The sequence below is a fragment of the Zonotrichia albicollis genome, chromosome 15, assembly GCF_047830755.1.
Source record: "Zonotrichia albicollis isolate bZonAlb1 chromosome 15, bZonAlb1.hap1, whole genome shotgun sequence".
Lineage (NCBI taxonomy): Eukaryota > Metazoa > Chordata > Aves > Passeriformes > Passerellidae > Zonotrichia > Zonotrichia albicollis.
Window position 1 is genome coordinate 10,598,817 of NC_133833.1, and position 26,875 is coordinate 10,625,691.

General features: G+C 41.5%; 1 protein-coding gene across 4 annotated transcripts; it reads right to left on the reverse strand.

The window, feature by feature from the left end:
• Window positions 1–366: 366 nt before the first annotated feature.
• P4HA2 (prolyl 4-hydroxylase subunit alpha 2) lies at window positions 367–26,875 on the reverse strand. Of its 4 annotated transcripts, XM_014264782.3 has the most exons (17): window positions 26,793–26,875; window positions 25,606–25,716; window positions 20,016–20,108; window positions 18,239–18,335; window positions 16,985–17,136; window positions 15,391–15,528; window positions 14,324–14,563; window positions 12,486–12,697; window positions 11,552–11,728; window positions 8,068–8,138; window positions 7,737–7,836; window positions 6,771–6,824; window positions 4,407–4,466; window positions 4,273–4,338; window positions 2,109–2,177; window positions 1,608–1,704; window positions 367–871 (listed from the first exon to the last, which is right to left on the reverse strand). In XM_014264782.3, the coding sequence occupies exons 3-17, from the start codon at window positions 20,095–20,097 to the stop codon at window positions 801–803; spliced, it is 1,686 nt and encodes a 561-aa protein (XP_014120257.1). In that variant the 5' UTR covers window positions 20,098–20,108; window positions 25,606–25,716; window positions 26,793–26,875; the 3' UTR covers window positions 367–800. The 4 variants fall into 4 exon arrangements, with proteins under 4 accessions (XP_014120257.1, XP_005483633.1, XP_005483634.1 ...); XM_005483576.4 differs by lacking the exon at window positions 4,407–4,466; XM_005483577.4 differs by lacking the exon at window positions 4,273–4,338.

The following is a 26,875-nucleotide window of genomic DNA, read 5'->3' on the forward strand; positions in this document are numbered from 1 at the left end:
AATTTCTTTGTAAATAATACAGAAATGGGAACTCATTCCAGTCCTCCATGTGTTGGCAAGGGGTCAATACTCACATGTTAACAGAGCAAAAGGGCAAAGGAGAATCACAGGGAATGATTATTCCCAGCCTCCCTGAAGGGCATGACAAAACCCTCCTCCAGTCTACAGAAGTAGATTAAGATTTGCTTGCAAGACATCCTACTGATTTCCATATGTGTTGAGACAGAACACTGATTAAAATCATGATGCATTTTCTACAAGAAAAGGGCAACAAGGCAACAGGCCTGCAGAGGAAAAGGTAAAAGCCCAGTGTTCCTTAAATCCAAATACTGATGCACCAATCAAGGACTCCAAATAGAGAATCACTTTATGGAAAGAATATTTATTTTTGCTTTAAAACTTGTGATCCATAGAAATACAATAAAATCAACATGTACACAAAACTTTTTTTAAAAAAAAACTTTGGTTCAAAGAAATATTTAACATCTAAATCTGAGGTACAAAAGGCACAAGACCAAGCACCCAAAGAAACAGAATTGATCACAGCACTGTTTGCACCACTACTACAGAGGGAGACTGTAGGGAGGAAGGCAGGGAAAATGTGGAAATAACTGCAACCAAAAGACATGAGTGTGTACAATGCCATTTACTTTCTTTCACAGGTGTTACATATTTTATTGTTCTTTTGTAGTAAAGTGCCAGGACTCTTGGAGAAAAAGATGGATCATTTCTTAGAAATGAACTGGAACAAACAACAGTAGAAAAGGAGACAGAAACAAAGGTCTGCAGCAGGCTGGAGTTCAGTCAACCTCTGTTCTCCCACAAGGTCTTAAGAATTCATTTCCTCTTTCATGAAACCATTTGTTTGAAACTGTGGAAACAGGGAACTGAAATTAGTTATCACCATGTACCCAGTGTGGATATCATCACAACCTAGATGGATACTTTAGGTAAATCTTTCAGTTTGGGGATCCATGCTTATACTTCTCTACTCCCCCAAGGGAAAACACACAGAAAGATGCAAAAGGCTGGAGAAGAAAGGATCTTCCCCAAGGCACAATTCTGGAGCCAACACTAAGAGAGCAGTGTATTCTGGGGCTTGTGTCACTGACAGTCAGCATCTCTGGCACTCCAGGGACATATCCTGGGGGCTAGGGGATACAGGTATGGGAATAGATGATACAAAGCTCGATAAGCTTTCAGCAGGAAGCAGAAATTCCTGATGTCCAGACACTCCCATTTACCTTACAAGGAGCTCTCATCCTTTTGCAGCTCAAATTATGGGCAGATCTTTGTAGGAATAGACCTGATTCTAGTCAAGTGACAATTCAAGTCATTCTGATGCTGATACATGACACAAACCCAGTGACAGTCTTACACTTTGTGCTGCCATTGACACAAAAGCTCACTAGAAAAGCTGTAGCTGTACAATGCAGCTGCTGAATACTTCATGAGATCGATGGCAGGAAATTTCACTATGGCCAAATGACTCCAGTAGTTGAAGGGGTACCCAGGTTATTAAATGCCTTTTTAAGAGGCCATTGTATCCCCAGCTTTACATACATGAGCCTTCCTTCAGGATTTGTTTCCAAACAGGAATTACTTACCCCATTTACACCCTACTAGTACTGGACAAGCTGCATGTCTTGTTCTATAATCCCCCTCACCACTTCTGAAGAGATTGTACCAGAACACTGCTGTTCCCTGAAAAGTGAGATCAGATCTGGATTAGTCAGAACCTAGTCAACATAACCAGGTTTAAAGTAAGGGGAGGAGGATGCCCATGGATTCAGCTACAAGCAGCTGGAAGCACTTTAACAGGTCACCATCAACAGCACACGAAAAACTCTTAGTCCTGTTTTAGTACAGCCATGTTCAGAGAACAGAGGAATTCTACTGAACACAAGTTTACTTTGTTAAAACAGCTCTGCAGAGAAACTGTTCATTTCACACATAGCCAACACAGGGAGATGCCCTTTGGTCTGCAAGATCACTGCAGCTGCAATGAACTGCACTTGTCACATCAGCTGACCGACACAGACTGTGCTGAAGGAGAGCCAGGAAGTGGAGAGAGAAGGAATAAACCCAAAAACATCAACAGACTTTACCTTCTTGGGCCATATTGCTGCCCCAAAATCTGGGAAAACTGTAGCTCCTCCAGCTTCTACATCACTCATCTGAGAAAACAAAGTCCACAAACTGTACATTTACAAGGCTTTTTATACAGTTCCACAAGCTATAAATGTCCCAAGGCCTTTCCACACATTTCCACTTGCACCTCTACAAGCAGCACTGATGAGGAGGGTGCACTTCAACCAGCAGAAGCTGCAGTACCTGCTGTTGAAGCATTTTATTTCAGCTGAAGGTTTTTGTGCAGCTTATGTCTATCTGCTCTGTATTTCCTAGATTATGTATCCTCTACTTTGAACAGCCACTAAAACTGTGTACCTGCCATGTTAAAAAGCTAATACTCTAGAACAAGAGAGAGGACTTCAGAGTAAGCTGGTTTCAAGAATTTCATTCTACTTTATGATCCAATTAGGAAAACAAGTGTCTGTTAAACCACATATTTCCTTGTAAATTGAAACCATGCCTTTGGAACTCATTTTCATAATTTAGTTTATGCATCTTGGTCAACCACTTCAAAAACTACACAAACTATTAGAAAAACCTCTTTCTGCCTGTTTCTGTGCTGTTCACCAACAGTCTTATGCAACTTCAAGTGCTTTAGGCAGCTCAAGCTTCAACAGCTACAACTATGAGATTCTAAACAAAACCATGTATCTTTTATGTTTTACACTTCTACACTGGAATGAATTTAACCCTATTGTATTCATCAGTAACAAAGGATTTATTGTAAATTCTAGACTTGACTCAAACCCCAAAGTTTCTAGAAATGATCCCATTAAAAATAGAATGTCTTTCCACTGAAATCAGTGGAAGTCAGCTTTGGGTCAGATTCTAATTAAAAGAAACAAATTAGTCAGATCCAACTCCCACTAAATTTAAAACTACTATTAATACACTCCCCAAATCCCCACAATCCCTATTGTAACTTGGATTTCTGTTTATAGGAAATGTTGTTACCACTCTGGTGTCCTCCTGCTTGGTACAATAAAAGGCCATCAGATGCCACAGGTGCACAGGTTTTTGCCCCTTCCAGCTAGAAAGCATGTTCATGCAGCCTTGCAAGTTAATACACGTCTCAGCCACAAAATGACTTTTTAGTAAGGCTGGTGGTACATGTATGATGTGTAATGAGTTCTGTATGGGACAAACAAGGGCAAAGTGCCTTTGACCATGTACAACTGGCAGAGATATGTATTGTTCCTTCTAAATCAAAGCTCATCCAAAATTCCAAGAAGCAAACAAAATATTGACTCAATTTAAAATTTCTTTGCAGCAGAATATTTCAGTTACCCATCTTACTCCAATTCTTGTTTTGAAGATTATATCCCTCCCCACTATACCAAGTTGAAAGTGTTTCTGATTCTGTTTTGAGCTGCATTTCACTCAAAATATGATGTCAGCCAACAAATTTAAAATCTGTGAGAAAAATATTTAAACTATATCACTAAAATCCTAAACACAGAACATGAGGTGATCCTAAAGATACAGTGGGTACAGGTTGATAGATAAAATAGTGTCAGAAGACTACTGTGAAAACAAGGCCACTATTCCCAGTGGCAGCTGTTTAGGATTCCAGTGTACATGGTCTGTAGGCTGCATAATGCATGCAACTAATGAATCTTTCAAATCTGCACTGTAACCTAGTTGCACCAAGTTTATCAGCTGTGCCTGCCTTTGTTGAAGCAGCACCTGTGCTGAGCAACTCTGGCTTTGCCACACAGCTGAGGAAGAGGATCACAGACCACAACATCACGTGCTGTCAAACAGTGGTGGAAAAATGTGACTGTCTCACATGAAGTGGCTGCTAGTCAAGTTCTCCAAAAGCACACCACATGAGTGCCCCACGTATTTCCCTCTCAGAATTAAGCCAAAGTCTCCTTTCCCCCACGGAATCCACTTAGGTAAAAGATTCCATAGCAGAGTGACCGAAAGGAGAAGATGGGTCCTGTATTCAAATTTTCTGCTCTGACGTTAAATACCACCAAAATTCTACCAATTCAGATGAGACAGCACCTGATGCTGCAGGAATAATGAAATCCCTACTGCCAGATGCCAGGAAATCTCTACAAATAACCAACTGCACAAGCTGTAAAAAGATGCTGCTGAAGTTACACTCAATGCATAAAGGATCATCATACTTACATAGTTTAAAAAAGTGGCCACACGATTTCCAGTCCCTAACCGCTTGAAAGCATCTGGCTCATCTTTCTATAAAATTAAATGAGAATAACTGCAAATTTCCAGCTCCCAGACAGCAGACAGACAGAGGTACTTACATAGTTAAGAAACGTCGCTAGCCTATTTCCTTCCGATTTGAGTGTGCTGTCAAAGGGTCGCTGCAACAGACAACAACTTTAACCCAGGCTCCCAACAGAGCTACCCACGTGCAGCTCTGCAGAGATCCTCAAGCCCAATTTAAAGAGTTGGAACAGGAAGGGGACAAGTGATACAGGGCAATGTTAAAGCCATCACAAGTTGCAGCCAGGATGCACAGCTGCATGCACAGAGCACTGGGATGTGACAAGGAGAAATTGCACTGAACAGTTCTGGAGGGAGAATGGAAGCACTGATTTCAGGGCCTGTGGCACAGATGTTATCCCAGTAAGGTCAACAACAGGCCATTATTGTTCTGGGCACTGATCCAAAGTCAACAACTGACATGAATACAAAAAATTAATCTTCAGTGGGCTTTAGATAACAGTCGTGTAAATGTAACAACTCAAAGAAATACTGTCATGAGAAGAGCAAATGCATGTTTTGACAGCAGACAAAACTATAGAGTAGTTTCAGGTGGTTGCCTGTCTAGGACTAAAGACCACATCAAAAAGATCAAATTGTCTTTAGTCTGTAAAAAACATTGACTTTCATTTGTTGAAGTTGAGATCACACTGGTGCCAGTGTAGAAGCTAAAATACCAGTGTCTTTCCTTCAAAAGAGTGAAATTAGAAATTTATTTACTTTGCTAATAGTCAGGAAGTCATTCCAGTCAGGAGATATCAAGCTGAATTTTTACACACAAAAGCAATAATGTTCAACATTTAAAGAAAACAATAAATCAGTATTGAAAAAGAAACAGCAGGGAAAACCACAGTGACCATATCTAAGATGATGTAGTTCAATCTGCTTGAAGCATGTTTTAATGAACAAGTGGCCTTTCCTGAAATGTGTTCATAAAGACCCCAAGACTTGCATATACAATCCAATCCAAAAAACATAACACAGATACAGAAAATTCCCTAGTTACTGCCATTGCTGTGAAACCCAGGTCCAACTACGAATTTCTGAACTTCAACAGCAAAAATCTAACTTGAAAAACCAATAAAATCTCCAAGTTGTAGTAGGCAGCTACTAAAGTGCCTCTATTTGAGAACTGCAAGGGAATAAAAAGCTTCAAGGCTGATCAGAAGCTGGGGAGACAGCAGCACCTCTTTTTCAACACAAAGTCTGTGATCCACAGAGAGCCTGCAGGACCAGACCAGAACTGAGGCAACCTCTGCAAGTGCCTTGCCTCAGCTGACAAATGCAGCCAAGGTTATGTTCCAAGTGGAGCTCTGCTCCAGCTCCTAATCCAAAAGTAAAGTCCACAGTGGCCAATTTGATGCCTGAGGTCCTTGAGTTCAAAGGATTTGAAGAGAATTTAAGAACACTTGCTCAACTCAGGAAACTAAGCAGACTTGAAGTTAAGAGGAAAATTCTCAGAATGGGCCAAAACTAATGAATACAAACTTCCATAGTGTTAAAACTTGGATTTTTTTTTTATTTTTTAAACAGTGCTAAGTTGGGAGGCTTCAATTCTGCACTCAATTATTGGGTTGTATACTCTGGCTGCAGCAATCCCTCCTACCTGGGACAATCTGAATTATGCCAGATCCCACTGAAATACCACGGAAACCAAGGCATCACATGGATTTTATATTTGAAGTTAACAGTCACCACAGCTCCTCAGTATGCTTATGAACTTGTTGAGGGTCATTATTAACAATCTGCTCTTCTTTTCTCCCACAGCAAAGCAGAGCTGTTCTTTGCCAGGCAGAGCCCTCTAGTGCCTCGTGAAGACCCAGCACCAGCACCTGTTCATGCAACCTGGGCTGGAGCACTGCCCTCAAAACCAACCCAGGGAACTCTTTGCAGACCCCAGTGCTGCAGCCACTCTCAGGGGTCTGCCAGAAGGGCTGGACAACCCACAAGGATTTCCATAATGTTTACTTTTCAGGAGGAAGGTGGAAGGATATCTCCTCCTCAGTCAGCTCCTGCAAAGCACCCAGCAAAGCAGGGTTTGGACAACATCAATGAACATAGAAGCCTAATGGAACAAGGCAGACTCACAACCCAGGGCTTGCAGACCTCAGTTTACAAATAAAACAATGCAAAGAGCACATTCAAGTGCTGTATGACTCTTTTACAGTCTCTGTACTGTGTAAAGAATCAAGGTCCCAAAGTAAGCAGGGACGTTTGTTCATAATTCTTTTGAACTTGCAGCATCAGAGAAAGCAGTGCAAAGGCTTTCAGAATTCATAATTCATCCATGCAACAGGGCTATATATTAAATGCTCTAAAAGAAAACACCTCCAAAATTTCTCTCAGACCAAACTGCTCCCTCCTCCCCACCTCATTAAGAAATAGTGCAAGTGTGATCTTACCCTGGAAAAATCAAAGTGTGGCTCATACTGCCCTCCCATTCCATAGTTGGCAACCTACAGCATGGAAGAAGGAAGCACATAAATATGTATTGAACTGCAAGTGACTGCTGCAGAACAGCACTTGCTCTCAGAAATCCAAAGCAGGCTCTGAGAAACAGCACTTTGTGGCAAGATGATTATCTAGAGTACACTGGATTTATTTTTAGATTGCCGGAACTGAGGTACACAGATGAGAAACAACTTGAGTGCTTTTTCCCTTTTGTAGCTTGAGGGTTTGTACTTATCACTACAACAGCCTGTTTAACCTTCAGCAGCAATAGTTCCACCACATTTTTTCTTCCTTCCTCTGAAGGAAAGGCAGATCAAAGTGTGCAACTCCCTGGGAGTTCGGCCTAGGGGACAGAACTGGACTCCGTGCCACACATGTATGATCTGTTACATACTAATGCCTCTCCAGCTTCACTGGAGATTTACTTAAAAGCATCTCTTCCCTCACTTTATAATCACATAACATGCTTTAGTTACTCTGAGGCTGTACTTAATGTGTCTCCCATTCACTAGACAATTACCTGGTTTCTATGGATAGCCTGTAACCAGAGTATTTCTATCAAGTTCTGAAACAGAATTCAAGGAGCATGGAGGAAGAGAAACAGTGAATAGACTAACATACAGCTATTCTGGCAGTGCTGTACTACTGGCACTCTTCTTCCCAACAGCCATCCAAAGATCAGAATTCATATCAGACTATAGCAAAAAAATACTTGGGTCTTAGAAACATTGAACTAAGCTTTTGCAGACTTGAAAAATAAGCTGCAGGCATTTCCCTCAGAACAAACTGATAAATATCAGATTTCTGCATGAAGTTATCTTATATTGCTTTGGTCTCTCCACCCTTCTCTGCCTGGCACACACAAAACATCTGTCTGCAGCATTCCACCTTAACCAGGGTGAAGCCAGTGCACCAACCTGCAAGAGCTCAGCTGTTTTCACTGTTAACCCTGTGATCTGCTGCATTCGCTGGTTCACCTTGGCCACAACAGGATCATCATCCTCCTCCAACCACGAGCTAAGGAAGGACAGCATCACATCATTTTACAATACCAATCACCACATCCCATTTCCCAAGGCAGAAGGGTTCTCCTGCCCTTTGTCAGATGGCTAAAAGAGCCATTTCCCATGCATTTGTTGGGGAAGCTCTGGTTACATGCAAAGCAGCTCAGGTTTTCAGACATAGGAGGTAGCAAACAACAGCTGTTAAACACAAAAACCTTAAAGCTCAGCCCTTCCCTCTGCTTACCTCTTGGATACCCTGTAGCTGGCCACTGTAAGGACACCAGTTTTGGGATCACGTACTGTGGCTCGTGCCAGCTGTGCCAAAAAAAATCCCAAGGGGGAAGAAATACATCAGCTACAGGAGAGAAAATTTCTCACATCTTACCAAAAGCAACACCTGATTTGTCCAACTTCAGTAACTCACTGGATAAAAGAGCTTCAACCTGGAATATGATCTGACTTCATGCTGAAACAACACATGCAGAATCACAAGTACAATCCATCACCTGTATTTGACCCTGGAAAAAGAGTCTGAGGGACTGCCCAAGCCATGATATTGATTAAATCCATGAGTTGCTTGCTTAACAGGTTTTGAAGGCACTTTTTTTAAACAGCTGGAGTCAATATTAGCAAGAGGAAACAACAACAAAAGTTAACAACATATGAAGTCCAAGTTCCTAGCAAAGAGAAAATCATTGGATAGTCCATGAATTTAATCAGCCTGCTCCTCATATGGACTAAAACCCCAACCTCATTCTCAGATGTAAAATAACAAGTGAAAACTTTTACAGAACGAGTTACAAACTATGGGACAAGCAAGTCCCCAGTAGTAGAAAACTCTCAAATACAACTCTCAATATTTCCATGCTCAAATTTTCCAGCTGAGAGATGCCTGGAACATCCAGCTCTGATGAAGGTAACTCTGCAAAAGCACAGCACACCTAGACATTTTAAACAGTGAGTATCATCACATGTAGGCCATATGACTAGATATGTAGGGGGAAAAAAAATGGAACTTGGCAAAATTGATAGTTTGCTGTAGTGTCAGAGTGACAGATGACTGCTAACAATACACCAGCTCACTTTGGTTTCATTCTTGCAGCTGAGAACAAGAACTGGGATACTCTTTTCTTTGACTGTAAACTCAGACCACATTTAAATTTAACTCCTGTTAACCACACACACTCTAAATCATACCTCTTTTCTTCCACTTAATTATAGGTCATAGAAGGCCTTTTTATTTGCCTCTTCTTCAGGGAATGCAGTCATTATTTCCTTCATTTTTCCTCAAATAAGTCTCCAGCCAGCTTTACACTCCTTGTCAGCTGTCTTGTCCCTATACAAGAGTTCTTGGTACAGCTGTTGCTGTAATTCTGACTCACTGTTATTTTGTTCCAGATTTTGCCTGTGTAAATTATAACAGAAGAGCCAGATTGCCTAGTTGTTCTTCACTGGTACAGTGAAGCATAGCTTTGGGGATATATATTTTGCTTCTCAGACTTTTCATTCTGCTGCCATTTTCAAGCTTGTACATGCTTGCTTGATTTCTGCACCTAGCATATGATCTAAATAAATCAGAACTCAAATAAGCCTGACGGCTTTGATATTATTTCCTTTCTGCTCTGACAGGCAGGTTTCTTCATTTAAGGCACACAATCTACGTCTCAGTTGGTACAAGCAACTGATAAATGTGAGGCTTCCTTTCTCAGGGTGGAGAAATCAGCCTTGTAAGAGGCATTTGCTTTCAAAAATCATCATAACACCCTTCATTGGTCAGAAGGTTCACTGACTGTTTCAGAGTCTGTTTAGTTTAGCAATCTCTGTTATTTCCTTCTGAAATTCTGCATTGCTGAAACCCTGTAGCATGAGCTCAGATATTTATGCCTCCCCATTTCTTGCCATGTTCTTGCCTGTTCAGACATTCCTGGCTTGCAGGTAACACTAAGATTTTAGGAATATGTTTCTCACACTATGATGGACCTGCCTCAATGCTATCCACATCAACAGAGCTAAGAATTTTCTTGACTCTCCCCAGCCAGTTCTGATGGATTGCCTGAAAAGCTGGATCTACTTTTTGGAAGTGGAATAACAGTGATTGCATTTTGCAAAACAAGCATAAAAAGCAACTCAACTGCAGCTACTCCCAATCACATACAGATGTTCTTTCTCTACAGAAAGTATTGGCAAGTGTAAACTGCAGATAATGTTTAAGTGCTTGGACTCAAAAGTAAAATTGTCTTGCAAATGCATTTTAGAATAAACAAAGTGGTCACCTTTCTGAGCCTTAAATAAAATAACACTTCACAGTTCTGTCTGAAAGCTTCCATGATTCCCAACTAAAATTTCCAGGCTAAAATTAAGCTGTATTTATTAAGGACCATCTCACCACAGGACTTGAATTTTCCATTCTTTCAGTAGTAGTGCAGAATTTAAAGTTACTCCAGCAGCTGAGGTTTAGAAAAAACAACTCAAAGAAATGGCTGCTTTTTTAAAATTGACAATTTTCATCTGAATCTTAAGGCTATAATATTTACCTACTCTTCTAGGGACTGACTGCAATTCTACACTACACAGATTACATGAAAAATTCCTCTAACATTAGTAATATATGCAAAATTCAGAGACCAAGCATTAAGACTTTCCATAAAACTTTGAATAAAAAACAGCAGTCTTTAGACAGTGCTTTTATTTGATAAAATAGATTAAGTGATATGCTCTATGTGAATACTTCCATTTTATCTGAAGCTCTTGAAGTTTTCTACTATGATGTAATAGGAAAAATTCTCCATTTAAGGAGGTGAGATTCCTCACTGAGACAGGAGTGTTCAGCCAACACTGGATAGAAGACCAGCTTCACAAACATCCCAAATTATTAATCATCTGGGGAAGCATCAGTTTCTCAATCTGTTTCTAACTATTTATGCTTACATTTAGAAATACAGAAAGCTAAATCTTCACTAGAATTTTTGTACCATATTTCATAGTGGTAGCCTGAAGAGTGCTAAAATGAACCACTCCTCTATAAGCAAAGATTTTTGTTTTACATTCTGCTCAGATCTGACAGAAAAAGTATGGGGGCGTCTACTACTATCACACTGCCATACTACTTTTTGCCAGAAAGGTGACAGAAAATTCCACCTCCAGAAAAAACAGATAATTACTAGCTTTGCATGAGGTAGCTGTCACCAGAACTCATATCACGAGTAGCAAGAAATATCTATGGTTTAGAACAGAAGCAGTGGATTCCAGGATACACAAACAAAACAAAACCCAACAAAACCCAAACCTCTAGGTATTATTCTAGCACAACTTACATTTTTATCTTTCCACTTCTCTTGAGATTTGGGGATTTTAAATATCATTTAAGTTTGGCTCCAGTTCAAAAGACAGATTCAAGACACATTGCACACCTACTCCCATCATTTTAAGTCAGCCATTTATCTTTTCAAGTCTAGTCTCTAATTTCTTAAAGCTTTCTAAGCCATTTAGTAAGAACTTTGCATAATTAAAGTACAAATAAAGGTACAATGCATAAGTACCTTTGGGAGCCTGGGCTTTATGGTCCTACATCACCAGGCAGTTTGAAAATCTTTCCTTTTAGGCAACAGCTGCAGTGTACCATCTGTAGTATGAAACCAGATCTTTCAAATCCTTTGCTTAGTCCTTGCTAATAGAGACTGAAGCATGGAATTGGCAGTTATTAGTGAGATGGAAAAAGGGAAACTTACCCTTGGCTTAGCTAGTTGTTTAATCTTCTCAATTTCTTCATCAGACATGACATCATAGTATCTCACAATGTGAGGACTGTCCCATTCATCTTCTTCTTTAAAGGGAGCTATCAGCAGGTGAGGGTTTCTGTTTCCATCATGGTACCTACAAAACAGCCTTTTTTGTCTTCGAGGTGTCTGAAACAAAATGCCAAACAAAGCACTGTTTGCTCAAACACTTTTCTTGGACTTCAAACAGGCAAGGCAAGAAGATGAGCTTCATTCCACACAGACTGTAAAAGCCATCAGGTGACCAGAAGATAGAAGAGGTAAACAAGAACAATTCTGCAATTCACTGCAATTAAAAACAAGATATCCTGCTCCAAATACCATTGAGCAGCATCTGAAATACTCATCTTTAGGGGAATTAAACCATAATAGGTTACAGATTAAGAACTATGCAAGCAGTGAGCTGTAAAAAAAAGTCTGGTTTTCATAATTAAGACTATACGGATGAAATAAATTGGTTCTTTTCCCAGGACTAAGAATTGAAGTGATATTTGTTGAGAGGTACTGGAAATCACTTGGTCAAAATAGTCATTCCAGAATACATGTCTATGGTGCAAAAGGGAAGGAATAATGTGATTCCCTGAGTGTGGTAAAGCATAATCAGCTCTCAGGGGAAAAAGCCCTGTATGGCTGACTTTGAAAAAGCTGAGTAGACAGACTGAGGAGAATCAATTTTCAACAACCCTTCAGAGGTACAGCTAAGAGTTGTTTGTGTGTAACAGCTGAAGATTGAGAAGCCAAGATGTAAGATACAAATCTCAACCTGGACAGAAACAAACTTAAATTTTTCTTAAAAAAAGAGCTTCACAGAAGGAAAAAACGTGTTCCACCAAGCTTGACCACCCTTATGCAAAGGCAGCATAGTCAGGAAATTCTTGTCCCTTACCATTTTCACCCCTTCACCTCGGCACAGGGCCTCGTAGATATCACGCTCTGGCAAGTAGTCCAGAGGCCTCTCATAGGCTCCACTTTGCACCACAGCTTCTGTGCTTGTCACAGTCTTGTTTACTGAATTTTCTTTCTCCTTCTCCTCTCTTTCCTTCTCCAGCAGCTTCTCGAAGTACCGCAGATTACTGCCTGCTCTCTCATGAGTGCTGTCTTCATTGGGAGAAAACCAGACAGAAATGGTGATTGTTGCAAACCGTGAGGACAAACAAACCCTGTATCAAGACAGCAACAATTCTTCCCTTCCTAAAGCATTATCAGGCAAACAAAGGCATTGGCTTCAGTCTGCACTGAAAATCCACACTGGGAAGCTCCTGTCTTTGCAAAGGAGAGCTGCACTAAGGATACAAAAGAATCCTTCCTGGAAGAACCCATCATAAAACTTGTATTCCAAGAAAAAGAATACAAAGATTTTGTTGTTTACATTCCTCCTTTTCTCTCAACTTTTCTGGCCAGTTCTACCCACGATGAGCAGAGACCAAGGCAGCACACTTGCTGTACCCCTCCTCTCCACCATGCTGCTCACCCACACTGCTCAAGCAGACTTTAGTCAATACTGTGGTGGAGTCCAGCCACACTCTTCAGTCCCAAAGACTTCTCTCAGGTTGGGAAGCTCTGGGCCCACCTACAGCACCCATCTGTAGCTCTAACAGGGTTATATGGGAGGGAGCATCTTTGGACACACTAGTGATTTATTATTGATGTTGGTAAGAATCAATTATCATCATCAATAGACCTTTATCCCAGATAACTAAGAAGGAACAATTCCTTGTTCATCTGTGTTTCTGGATGCTACTACCTACAACAGATTCTTTCCTTTCTGGCTTTCCCAACTTCACTGTGTTTATCTCATGGAACCAACCCAAAAGCTCACTCCAGTCACCACTCAGAGCACAGGGTAATAGTGGCCAGACAGGGAAGTTGAGCCCAGAGCAGAGGAAGCTGCTCCTTACAGAAGGAACTGCCAACTGTGCTCCACTGTTTGCTGCTGATAAGGATTTGCATTCTGCTATCCCTAAACCCCTAGAGCTAGATTCAATGCATATTCATATTCTTGTAAATTTTAAATAAAGAATTCTAGTTCTGCAGAAATTAGACTAATAAATATTTTTCAATAGGAAAGTTTCACCCACTCTCAGGATGCTGCTAATATCTAAACAACCAAAGCTCATTAAAAACCCCATCAAATACCTAACACAGGTAATGTTAACTCTAAACGAAGAGGACAGACCTTTCCACTGCACGAAGTAGGCAAAGCTGGATAGAAAGCTTATTTGCTTAGTCAAGGGAAAACTAAAAACAGTTCAGAAATAAAAAGAGGTTTTAAGAAACTCAGTTTGTTCTGAATATTCAGAAATATTGCAAGATCTCAGGCAAAGTATTCCAGCATCCATGAGTACCTGCACTGAGGAATAAAGAGGTATATGTAAAGTCAGTAGGACTTCACAGAAGGTGCAGCACTGCCTATATCTGTGGTAGCCTTGATCTCTACTTGAGACAAGCAAGGCTTTAACCACTGCCAAACAAAGCATCTCAGTACAGTCCAGCAAAGCACACAGGCAGTGAGTGCAGTCAGACACACCAGGGCCTTGGGTAACAACAGCATGGACCATAAGACAGCTTGTTAAAGACACTTCATGTATAAACAGACTTTTTTCTAGGACCCACATTTATTAAAGTGATCTGTCAGGATATCCTTTCCAATCACCTCACCAATGTGGATGGGCCATGACTGCTGGCAGCACTTCCCTGCTAAAGCAACGTGGTCTCTGTTCTTACCGAGGGATATCAGGCGCCTGGTGAGCTCCATGGCTCTGTGCAAGTCCCCAAACTGGAAAACAGCATAGCTGAGATAATCCAGGATCTCCACTTTGCTGACTGTTGTATCCTCCCCCTCATCATGCTGTTTTAAGGCCTGCTCCATCCAAAGCACAGTGTGGTAATAGTCCCCATCGTTGTAGGCTGTCTTCCCCATGCCAAAGCAGTCGCCAACTGTCAGGGAGGATCTATATTTTGTTCCTAAAACAAAAATACAGCTTTCAGCAATCCACACAAGCACCTTTGCCTTAAATACATGGGACACACTGAGAAGTATCTGTAAATACACACTTTTATCATCCAAAAATGTTTCTAAGAAACAATGCTTTGACAATATTTTAGGTTCAGTACTAAAATGATCACCATCAGAATTACAGAGTAAACTGCCTTAATTTTATTCTAACCCATTCCTTTGGAAACAAAGAGAAGTTAACAGAAGTTACAGTGGTAAACTACTGTGTTTTCTGCTGTAGACAAAGGAAGAGCAGACTAAGATTGTAACAGATTTCACCTAACCTACAGATTAACACCATTAGATGATCAGAGAAGCCTGACTACCTGCACAGCCAGCTTGTTTCTCTTTACTATAAATCTGTATTTGTGCATAAGCAAGCTGATGTTGATTTAAACAAACTGGGTGTCCAGTTGACTGCACTGATTTCCAGTTTCTCCAGCTCAGAAGATGCACATGTAAGACTTCAAATTTAGTTAATTATTAATTGCTAGTAATACTTACAACAAATAAAAATATTGTGTCAGCTCATTTACCCACACACCAATGAAGCCTATTCAGTTAGTAAACACCATGTTGGTAGCCACCATAACCTGTTTCAGTAGGTGTCTCAGCAGCAGCAAAAGCAAACAATCAGGACTCTGCTAATAATCAGACATCCCAGCATTTCTTGAAATTTTCTGAAACATCTGTGGCAAAATCAGGTAATCCTCATTTTATAAAGGACTTTTGGAGAGAGTTTGAGGATGTTACCATTTCCTTCCTGTTAAAGCTGAGGAGTCCTTGGCACACTTACCTGGCAAGTTCCCTCGAGAGAGGGTTTCAGGATCCAGTTTGTAGGTGTCCTGCAGGCGCATCAGAGCCTTCGCCGCTCCGGTCTCGTCTTCTTCAGTTGGAAAAAACTGACGCTGGATCGTAAGATTTGCAATAAAGCCTTTGCAGTAAAAGGGCAAGATGTTACTTCCAGAGCTTGAATAAATATGAGCACAAGATTGACACAGAAGAGGAAACATCTGCTCTGGCTTGAGAATTAAGTTTCAAATAACCCAGATTTAAAGCCTCTTACTAGGCTCAAAAGTTATAAACACATTGTTTTCTGTCCCTTTTCAAGAAATACAGCTCATGAGTAAAAAATAAAGAATAAATAGCTAAACTCAAATTTCTTGTGCCACAAAATTACTGATATACAATGTGAATCTAATGATCTTCATTGTCCTGTAATATCTCTTTCTGACATGAAAACTTAACAGCTTTCATCATATCTCCTGCAATACCCATAGAGACAGCTGATTTCAGGTTGTAGTACTGGTCAATGATCTCCAACTTGGTATTCCAACATCTAAAGCTGCAAGAGCTTTTCAAGTCTCAGTTCCAGGGGCAGAGACCCTGATCCAGGATCCCCTCACTAGCATAGAGCCTCACTCAGTGAGAGAATGAAACCTGACAAGTAAACCAGGTGATACTCAGAAATAAAATTAAATGCACTAAGTAAACATGTCAGGGCTACACAGCAGGTTGGTTGGACAGAAGAGGAAGCCATCAACTGAAGGAAAACAGCCCAACCATTTCTAATCATACAGAAAGCCAAACTGGAAAAAGAAGCATTTAGAAAAAATTAGCGACAGACATATTCAACAGACATGAGTATTTTATTTCCATTCAGGATAACTATTCCAAAAGGCAATAAAAGCCTTGTCTGGAAAAAACTTTCAAGTACCTAAACTGTAGCATATGCAGAGTAGAAAGGGAAACCATGTGGTGTTCTGCCTGAAAAACACAACCACCTCTTCCTCACTTTCCAAGAGTCCAGTAAAAATAAACCTCTGCTTAAAAAAGGTATGCAAGCAAATTCAGGCAGACATGTGAAAAAATGATGCAAACCCAAGGATTAGTACTGGAAACATTTGATTTAGAAGAATAGATTTAGAGACAGCAATCATATAGCAATCCTGGTTTTGACAGACTACAGCATCTGCCAACTCTAACACTGAGGCTGATACAAGTTTCTCCACCAGTTCAATATGGGACTTATTTTGATTCTTAATCTTATTTTCTGATCAACACTGTCAAAAAACAGTGATCATCAAGAGAAGCAACAGACTGGGAAATCAAATAAAGCAGTTTATATACAAGAGAACAATAACACTCATCAGTTACCAGCACAGCTTTAGCACATCCCATTCTCCCTTCTTCCCCAAATAAAACAGTTTGAGTCTTGACTAAGATGTGTTCAGTCACAAGTCTCACTCACTTGGGTAATCAGTACACACAAGTCAAGTCCTTAGCTGCTTTTTAAACAAACTTGGCAATAATATTTAAACCACAGCCAAGCTTGTGGTTTTCCAGAACACAAGGCTGCCTCCCAACAGCAGTCCCCTGTAATTCCTCACCATTTGTTGTGTCCTGAAGAACCAGGTTTTCCAATTCCAGCCAGTCAGTATTCAGACGCTTGACGAGCTTGTATGCATTCACAGGGTGTGCCAGGTACCCTTCTGGATCAGAGGCTGATTTGCTGGTCAGTACATCCATCTTTTCAGCCCAGCTGGAATGAGAAGTGTGCACATGATTTAAGAAGGAAGATGTGCATTCATAAGTTGTTCTCAGGCATTTATGAATGCACATCTTCCTTCCTAAATCATTCAAATTACACATCTAGATCAAATTATTGCTGCTTTTACTGTCAAAACTGGCTTTCAATCTTTCAAGTTCACAAGGATAAAGTGGAGGTTTTTAAAATTACAATAGTCTCTTTCAAAGAGAAAGTATTTCCCTGCTTAGTATTTTAAACCTGACTTCAGCAGGCATGCATCTCAGTTGTAACAAGCCTTAAAAATACCAGTTTATTCATAGACTGAACAGATATTCTCTTTACCAATACTTGAAAAGGATATTGCTTTGCCTCCGAAGGGCAGCTTTTCAGGAAAAGAACATTTTGTGCCTATGTGACCAGAACTCCTACCATTCCACTACTCCATAGCTCATCCTACACTCCCACAGGAAGGTCAGATTGACACATACAGCCTCGAGCTGAGAAGTTTTTTGGAAAGCACAAGTTCTCCTAGAGGCACTTGGCTCTTCTGAACCTGGCCCTCATGTAGCCCATCCTCCTGTCACACCCTAGCATATATTGCTTTTGGCTAGAGCAGAATTAATCTTCCTACATGACACAAAGTATCAGCTGTCAGCAAGAGCCTCTCAAGTGATCCAAGCAATCAGGACAACATCAGAGATGTGCTGCAGCCAGGCTGGCACCTGAACAGGGCAGAACTGCCCCTGAGGGCAAAGCCAACACAGGAAGGAACCCAGAGATTTGGTAAATGCCACTGGCACACCTGGCTCCTGTAAGCAGGGCTGGTGGCATGAAACAGCAGGCAGCACAGAGCACTGGCACACAGAGGCATTCAGCTCTCATGACAAGACTGATATGACTGATGTGTCCTCTTTACAGGAGTTCTGTGGTGGTACAAGGACAGGGCAAAGTGGGGAGATCCCACCAGAGCACCATTTCTAAAGAAGTAAATTCTAAGTGACACCTGCAATTATCTACTGAGGAAATACCGACAAGATTTAGCATCACAAAGGTGGGGTGTGATTGAACACAAATGAGCCATTTTGTCACCCTTCATTACACAGATCTCCCCTACCTTTTAATCTGAGAGAGCTTTTTCTCTTCTGCACGGATATATTCCTGTAAAGACTGTACCAAGTCCTTCTCCGCATAAATCAGGTCTGTCATTTGACCTAAAATGAGTAGGAGCAAATATTCATCAGTCCTAAAAAAGTAACAATTCCCAAGTGCACTGAAAAGAAACCTTAAATGCTCCAGGGCTATTAAAACCATCACAAACAACAGACAAATTAAGGATGTGCACTTCAATGCCTGTACCCCACAAAAGCTATCAGACACACAGGTCTGGCATTCAAGTGCTTCAAGGGGCTTTTAAAGTCCCAGCTTCAACAGTTCATGCAGCTTTGCTCTGACCCTTCCTCTGCCTCTCAATTACTTTTAGTCCTACAAGCGCAAGCAAGACAATTAAAATAAAGGTTTGACACTCCTACAGCTATGGAGACAAGGCAACAAAAGATGCAAATGGTTGCCAAAGCATCTGTTTTACATATGGACACAGATTAGGTCACACTAACAAATTGCTAGTGTAACCACTAACATCATTTAAAGTTACAGCTTTACAGTATGGGTAACCATGGCAACAGCCTAACATTACACAGAGAGGAATTTCAGACGAATGTTCATAGACTCACACACACTCTCCTGATTAGCATTAGTGGAAATTGCTAACATATCAGTCCTAATTGCTGTGACAAACTTGGCTTTTCAAAGCCCAAACTGAAAGAACATTATTAGATTCATAAATGCAACCACAGTTCCAGCATTCCAAAGTAATTATGAATGAGGCATGATTAAGCAGATAGAAGGCAGCAGGATGTGCTGTTTTCAGAGTTAGCAAAGGTTCAGAAATAGGTAAGTTTAAAGAGAAGGTGATTCTTTGTGGAAGCTTTGTACAAAATGCTACTTAGAAAATCAGAAGCAAATAATACACATGTAGTTAAATATTGTTGAGCCAGCACAGGGCACGTGAGGAGCTTGGCAGCAGGACTGGCTGAGCAGTTCCACACAGAGGTGCACAACACCCCACCAGGAGCTCTGAGCTTTGCCATTCAGAACCAGCTCCACTGACTCAAAGAACATTCTGGAGAACAGCCAGTGGCAGTTAATCAGCCTCTAATGCCCTTATGGAGGGCAAGTCCCCAAACTGCTCAACAGGAAAATGTTACAGCAATTAACAGCAGAAAACTCAGTTTGTGCTCATTTGAAGCTCTACCACAATCATACATGATTGGATCTTATTAGAACACAGGAACTAATTTGTCATAAAAATCAAATTATTTTACAGATTCATTACAGTGCAAATTCTTTAGGATTTAGTCAGGCCTAGCAAAACACACCATGTAAGGGAGTTACTGATTTTTCCTTCTGACACCTAACTTCTGCTTTTTGAGAAGACAGGACATTTTGGCTGCTGGGGAAAAATAAAAACTTCACATATTTACCACTTAAACTATTTTCATAACTCAAATTCAAGAGACTAAGCTTTCTAGCATAAGGTGGTGTGCTCTGTTTAAAATGACAACAGATGCACAAACCCTAATAGAACACAGAGCCCATCTTATTTTACTGATAGAGGCCCCAGAGAAACTTGGATCATGCTGGTCAGCGTTCCAAGTCAGCCAACTGCAAACAAATTGCACTGAGGCTGCAGAAGAGCAGCTTTCCCTAATAGAGACAGTGTTGGCCAGGGCCACATTTAGAAAACCATATGCTTCAGATGATAACTTCATCAGTTCTAGCAATCACAATAACAATAACCACATCACAACATCATGCACTGGTTCTTTCCACACCTATGGAGGTGAAGAACTCTGCCTCTGCATGCCAGATCAGGAAAACACAAGGGAAGAACATCAACTGCAGCCAGGGCTTCATCTTCCAGATACCTGTTAAAAATTAAAAGGAAAAGGAGGAATAAAAATAATTAACTTATTTGTGAGAAACAAGCCAAAGCATTAACCTTTATCTTCATTTTCATTGCATTTTCACCTCATGCACATTATTTAGACTCCCTGAATTTTTAAAGCTTGAAAAAACTCTTCTTCAACCATAGGAGCTTTACTTAACAGCATCAAATGCTATACTGCATATTCTTTGGGATTTACATGGAAGACACTGGAAAGCCCACAAGAGAAAAGGGAAACTACATATACACATTGTCCACTGAGAGTGAGAAAAAGCTCTTTTGCAAGAGCAGTTCAGCACCTTCCATGTCAGACATAACTAGAGCTGGAAAATATGAGATCCACAAATTATATTCCAATAATAATAAAAGTCTAAATTAAATGGGTTTATAGCATTCTATAAAACTCAGTTATTTAAAAACTGTCTAGAAACACAAATAGTGAGAAAGCCAAATAGAGGAATAGAACATTTTGTAGTGTAGAAGTGGCAGCAATGGCTGGAAAAGTTAGAAGTGAAATTTCCAGTTCTGCTTATTCAAGATGCATTATCTCAGCATACTGGCCTCTGGGCACAGCCCTTATAACTCCTGTATTTCAAAGGCTGTGCCAGTTTAGAAACCCAGCCCCAGAGAGGGATGGTGAAAGCAGATTGTTCCACTTCCAAGAGCACAGCCCTACAGTGTCACAAGGGAGGTGACAACTCCCCACCTCAGCTCAGTGACTGCTTTTTCCTGCTCAATGTAACTGGGCAAACCGGTGGCTCAAAATTACCACGTGCAACCCAGTAACTTGAAATACAGTAAAAATGTAACTATTGGGGACAAAATGGAATCAACCTGAGAAAGGGGAATGGAAGGGAAAAATGAAAGAAAAATACAAGGAGTGTCCTGAAATTTCAAGCAATGCAGCAAATAGGAAGGACTCAAGATAACTCTGGGATAACTCTGACTTGTTCCCTTGGGCTCCACACATCTGCCTCCAAAACATGAAATATCCACAAGACAAAAAGTGAAGAAAGAATATTTTTTTCTTTCAAGCCCACAGCACAACTGAAACTCTCTCCCTCAGCTGGGCTCACCAGTGCCACAGAAACAAAGACCAAATACATCCTCAGTGACACCACCACCACTAAAAACATTAGGAATAGCTCTGTCCTCTGTTGTGTATTATCACAAGGCAAGATTATTATTTCTAAATTATTCTTTTGATTGCTTTACAAGACTACATAAGGAATCAGAATCATTTACCACAACAGTTTGCAAGCATGAGTAAGCAGGAAAATGTCTCACAGTATCATAAAAAGTCTTCTCCTTTCCCTCTTTTGTTTCTCACCCTCCTGCAAACCACATATTCCCAAACTGCTTGTTGAAGTTAGTTAAGAACTAGTACATGGGTAATCTGAGAAATGAATAAAGCTGAGTGAACAGTGCCATGCAGAGGTCTGCCAACATTGCAAGCCACAGTAAGTGATGTAGCAGAAAGCACAGCAAGTGCACTTGGGAAGTACATTAATTTGGATATATTGAGCCTCATCTGTCCATCTGAATAGTCTGCCATCATTTAATGGAGTGGTTTTTTGGATGCACAACATAAAGCCTGGGAGAACAATTACAAGCGAATATTCCAGTTAAAACAACTGTACACTTTCCTGCACCTCCTCACCATGTTCTCCCATGGCTGAGGAAATCTGCCAAGAAGTACTACAGCTACCAGCTTGTCTTTACAGCAGATCTGCAACAGCTTTACCATCCTACTCAGCTTTACTTGAGTCAATAAACAGAGACCTCAGTAAAAAGAGAAAGCAGCTCTTGCTCAAACAAGCAGGACACCTGGCTGCAGGGTTGGCAGATTGTTTGTACATTCTTTTGACAGCTGTTACTGGGAAAACCAGCACAAATAATGAATTACAGGAGGCTGAATAACCACAGGCTTGGCTGGCAGGAGCGTGTGTGCACAGCAACACGTACATGTGCCCATCCCACTCAGCTGAAAGGAGGGCAAGAGGGCAGAAGGGGCATGAGCAGCTCATGCCTCAATAAAGGAGCCAAATGTTTGTAAAGCAGTATGTTTTATTCAAACAGAAATGCCAAACAAGCATTTGTGTAACAAACACTGCCTACATTTCTGGCTTTTCTTTTGTGGGTTTTGGGTTTTCTTACTTCTTTACAGTACAAGACCTCAGTGAATCATTACTCCTATGGAAAGAGTGCTGTCAGGCCCAGGGAACACTGGCAGAGGGAAAAAAGTCCTAGACAAAATACATAAGGATGGAATTTTTCTCCACAGGTTAGACTAATTCTTTTATTAAATAAGCTTTCTGAAAACCTCATAAGCAACAAGATATAAAAATAGACTTGACCTATTAAAGGGGAATTGCTTGCATATCTACCATGATTCTCAGTTTCTCATTCACTCTGAATTCCATATCCAGTCACAGGGAGCATAGGCCAAAAGGGAGCACTTTTTTCAGGTCAGAAGAGGAAACAAATATCTATTACATCCAGTGCCTTCAGGACTCAACTTCTGCTCACACTGATATGCTATGGTCTCCCTTATGCACCAAAGTACAAGAGAACTCCACTTCCTGACAGCCTAACTAAAAACAGGGACAAAAAAGCAAGTCCTTCATCCAGCTCCAAATTTGCACAGACTTCTCTGCAGGGAAGTGGAACCAACATAAGACCAGTCTGTACAACATAAAGAATACAAGTCATATCCTTTATTGTGGTAAATCAGACCAGAGTGTTACTTGTACTCATGTGAACACTTTTTGATCACATTAACAGCAGAAAAACAAACAGTGTCCTTCCACTCCTCAGGTAAAGGTTCAGCACTCCCTCTGCCACGGGGCTTCTTTAGGGGAGCTGGGGAACTGGGGTGCAACCTAACTGCTCCAAACTGCTACCAGCAAAGTCACCTCTTCTTCCAAAGACTAGCTGGGGGAGATTTTTTCAGAGCACACAGCAATGGTTTCTTCTAAGCCATTAATGCAGAGTACTGCTCTCTGCTTACAGACCCAGAAGAATAAAGCTTGGGAGACAAAGTAACATAACCAGATACTGTCAACATCTGATTAAGATACCATTTTTCTGAGCTACTGGAATACAGCATGCAAGCTGCTGACACAAGGAAGGGTTACAGCCCATCTCCTCCTCTGTGCTTGTCTGTGCTGTTAAAGACACCTGGGAAACCACTCTTAAAGCAGCTCCTTCCATTTAAGTACCACAGTGAAATCCAACAAGCAAACCACAATTCAAGATCACCTCAGGCCACTGATGAGCTCTTGGTGCATGTCACCATCATATTTTCTGGAAAAACCCCCTTGCCCAGGATTTTTCCCCTGGGAAGCTGAAAAGCCTCAGAGAAAAAGGAAAACAATATCTCATTTGCTTCTCCTGTGTTTTGCTGCTTTGGAATGTGGTTTGGACACTGTTTACCAACAGGTGCATGTTTCATTGGTTTCATGTGAATTGGTTTTACTTAATGACCAATCACCATCCAGCTGTGTCAGGGCTCTGGAGAGAGGCCCAAGTTTTCATTACTATCTTTGCAGCCTTCTCTCTGTATCCCTTCTCTATTCTTTAGTATAGGTTTTGTACAGTATTCTTTAATATAACATCATAAAATAATAAATTAGCCTTCTAAGAACATTGAGTCAGATTCATCATTCCTCTCTTCACAAGGGACCCCAGAAAGTACCACAGGTGCCCACAAAGTTGAGGCTCTGAAATTTGATCCATACTGAAACAGCTATTTGAGGTTGGACTGTTGGATGAGACAGAAATGTCTGGGGATCCTCCAAATGCCACTGTTTTCCACCCATCCTCTTGCTTGGAGACACCCCAAGGGGTGCTTTCAGACACACTGAACTGGGGCTGCAGATGGCTTCTCCCTTTCCCCTCCACAAACAATGGAGCTTCACAAGGAGGCATTAAGCTGCTATCAGTTAATGCTATAAATGGCTATAAATAAGGTTAATGATATCCAAGTGGAAAATGATACAAACCAAACCTGCAAGGCTGCTTATTTGTTAAGAGCCAAAAGATTGGCTTAATTCTAAACAGGTTTTCAAGATGATGCCAAGGAGGAGCCTCTCAATATCAAGAAAGGCAGCCATAAAACCATTCACCTGTAGCAGCATTTCAAGCCTTGCAGATTCGCCCAGCACAGGATAGCAGCTATAAAACATTTTAAAAGTTATTAAATACTAAGGAAAGAAAACCTACACCATTAGCTGAAGACTTTGAACCAAGTAATTCAAAGCTGCAATTGATAATCCACATGAACTCAGATGCACCAGTGTTCAACCCAGCCCCTTCCTCCAGAGCACACTTGTTTTACTGCTTGAAGCAGCCTATGCCAACATCACTGCCCTTCTTTACAAAGCATTTTAATATGCATCTAAAACCAATTATAATTACCTAGCAAAACCAGCAATGTGATTGCCTTGTGCTTCTCAAGGCAAGCCAAAAGAAAATGAGGAAAAGCTGTTTATTTGCAAGCATTAACAAGGACACAGCACAGTCATGCAAAACTGCTGGCATTTCTTTTAACATAAATTATAACCACCTTAGAAGCCATAATCATCCTGGTTAGCTCCCAGTTAATTTTTAAAGCCATAACTAAACATTTCTTCCACACTCCAGTAGAGAACAAAACTGATGCAAGTCTAAGGCACAGCAAATCCTCTTCAATGTTACTCTGCAAGCTCTGCCTTTATAAAGCAGCCTGGAGTCAAATCCCACAGTGTTGGTGAGACAAAAAGACCCTGGGCATTTTTCACTACAGCTTATTTTTTTAGCATTAATATCTAGACTGCATTTTACTGTGCAAAGGCCATAACCTTAGTATATAATCATACTTAACATAACTTGGAATAACTTATCATTTGCCATATAAAGCATTAAAAGTATCTTCTTGTTCAGAAATAAGAGGAGTTATTTTCATATTAAAAGGTCTGCTGTCAGTGAACTGTTTCTTTCAATTCAATTTAATTAAAATCAGGCATTATCTCAGAGGTTGATTCTGTTCTAAAATTCCCCTAGAACATGCCTGCTTCCACACTCCATGTTCTCACATCTCTGACATATAGAAAACCATGCACAAAAATCAGAACTAGTCATAGGAAAAATATCTATGTTTACAGCTTGCTTCTTTGGAAGTTTGCCAATGCACACAGCATGGAAATCATAAACAGATTGGATTCCTGACTTAAACCTCCAGTGAAAAATTTCTTACGCTTACTGGTAAACCCAGCTCCCCCTGCTGTTACTTTCTTTGAAGTGTGTAATTCCTGCACTGCTTCCCAAAGTATGATTAGTCATATTAAAAAACGAATCCCAAGAAATTATGGCATTAGCAGGATGCCACATTTTTGTCTGTTAGTGCCACAGCAGTGCCAATTCACCAATGCAGAATAATGTTCTGCTTGTGAAATATGAATGGCAGTTATTGATTGCTATATATATTCACAACATACCTGTGGGATTATTTCCAAGTCCTTAATGCCAGAAAGATGAAATATTACCCTGGTAAAGATGGCCACAGCAGCCTTCCAGCTCCACTCCACCCTCACAGGGCACCTATAAAGCTAAAGCACAAGAGGTTTTGTTACAAAAATGTCTGCTGGGGAACACTAATACTGAGGAAAAGGGATGATTATTGGCTGGAAACACCAAACATCACAAAGTCAGACAGTCCCAAAAATAGCCTTTATTTACATATCCTCTCTCCTCCTGGCTTCCAGGTTACAAGGACATTCTTTGCTTCCTGAAATAAAATTACTCCTGTCTAGTCAAAGGCATGTTTTGCCATCTTATGACCTGCCAAGCTGCTGTGCCCCAGCTGAGCTGTGGTAACACTTAGGTAGTGCCTTCAGTTTTCACACCAGCTGCTCTCCCCTGCCTTTGCTCAGCCTCTTCCACCGAGGCTTGGGTCGCGGCATCGCACAGGTCACACACAGCTGCCTGCGCTCTTCTGGCTTGTCCCCAGCTCAGCTGCACAACTGTCCAGGGACAGGCTTTTTTATCGTAAACAAAGCTCAGAGTAAAATAAAATGAGACGTGAGCAGAACAAGTGGGGTTTGAACACCTCTACGAAGCTCAAGCCATGGCTTGCTCTGTGTGAGCCTGTGGCAGGCAGGGAACACGCACAGCCAGTTAACGCAGCTGGCAAAGTCAGCTGGCAGTGATTTACCCGGGAATGCCAGTCCTATCAAACCCAAACAGCGCGGAGAAGGGCAACAAGCTCTCGCACTGTTTTAGCGATGAGAGCTCTAACGCACTTACAGAGACGCGGGATGTTTTGCGATAGCGCCGTCCCCCCGAGCCCGGCCCGCGGGGACCGCCGGCCCCAACAGCGGAGCCAGGACCCCGGAGAGGATCGAACCGCGTCTCGCCAGGGCTGAGCAGCCTGCAACGCGCTCGGACCGAGCTCAGGGCTCCGGCAGCGGGACCCCCGCCAGTCCCGGGGGGCTGCGGCAGCGGGCACAGCGTGCTACGGGCTCCGGCCGTACATGTGCCCCCAACCCTCAGCGCGGACTCCGACCGTACCTGTGCCCTCAGCCCTGCCCCGCTCGCCTCAGCGCGGACTCCGGCCTTACCGGTGCCCTCAGCCCTACCCCGCTCGTCTCAGCGCGACCGGTGCCCTCAGCCCTGCCCCGCTCACCGTGCAGCCGCCGCTCCCGCCGCCCGTTCTAGAAGCGCCCCGGCCCTTCCAGCCCCACCTCCCGCCGGCCCCGCCTCTCTCGG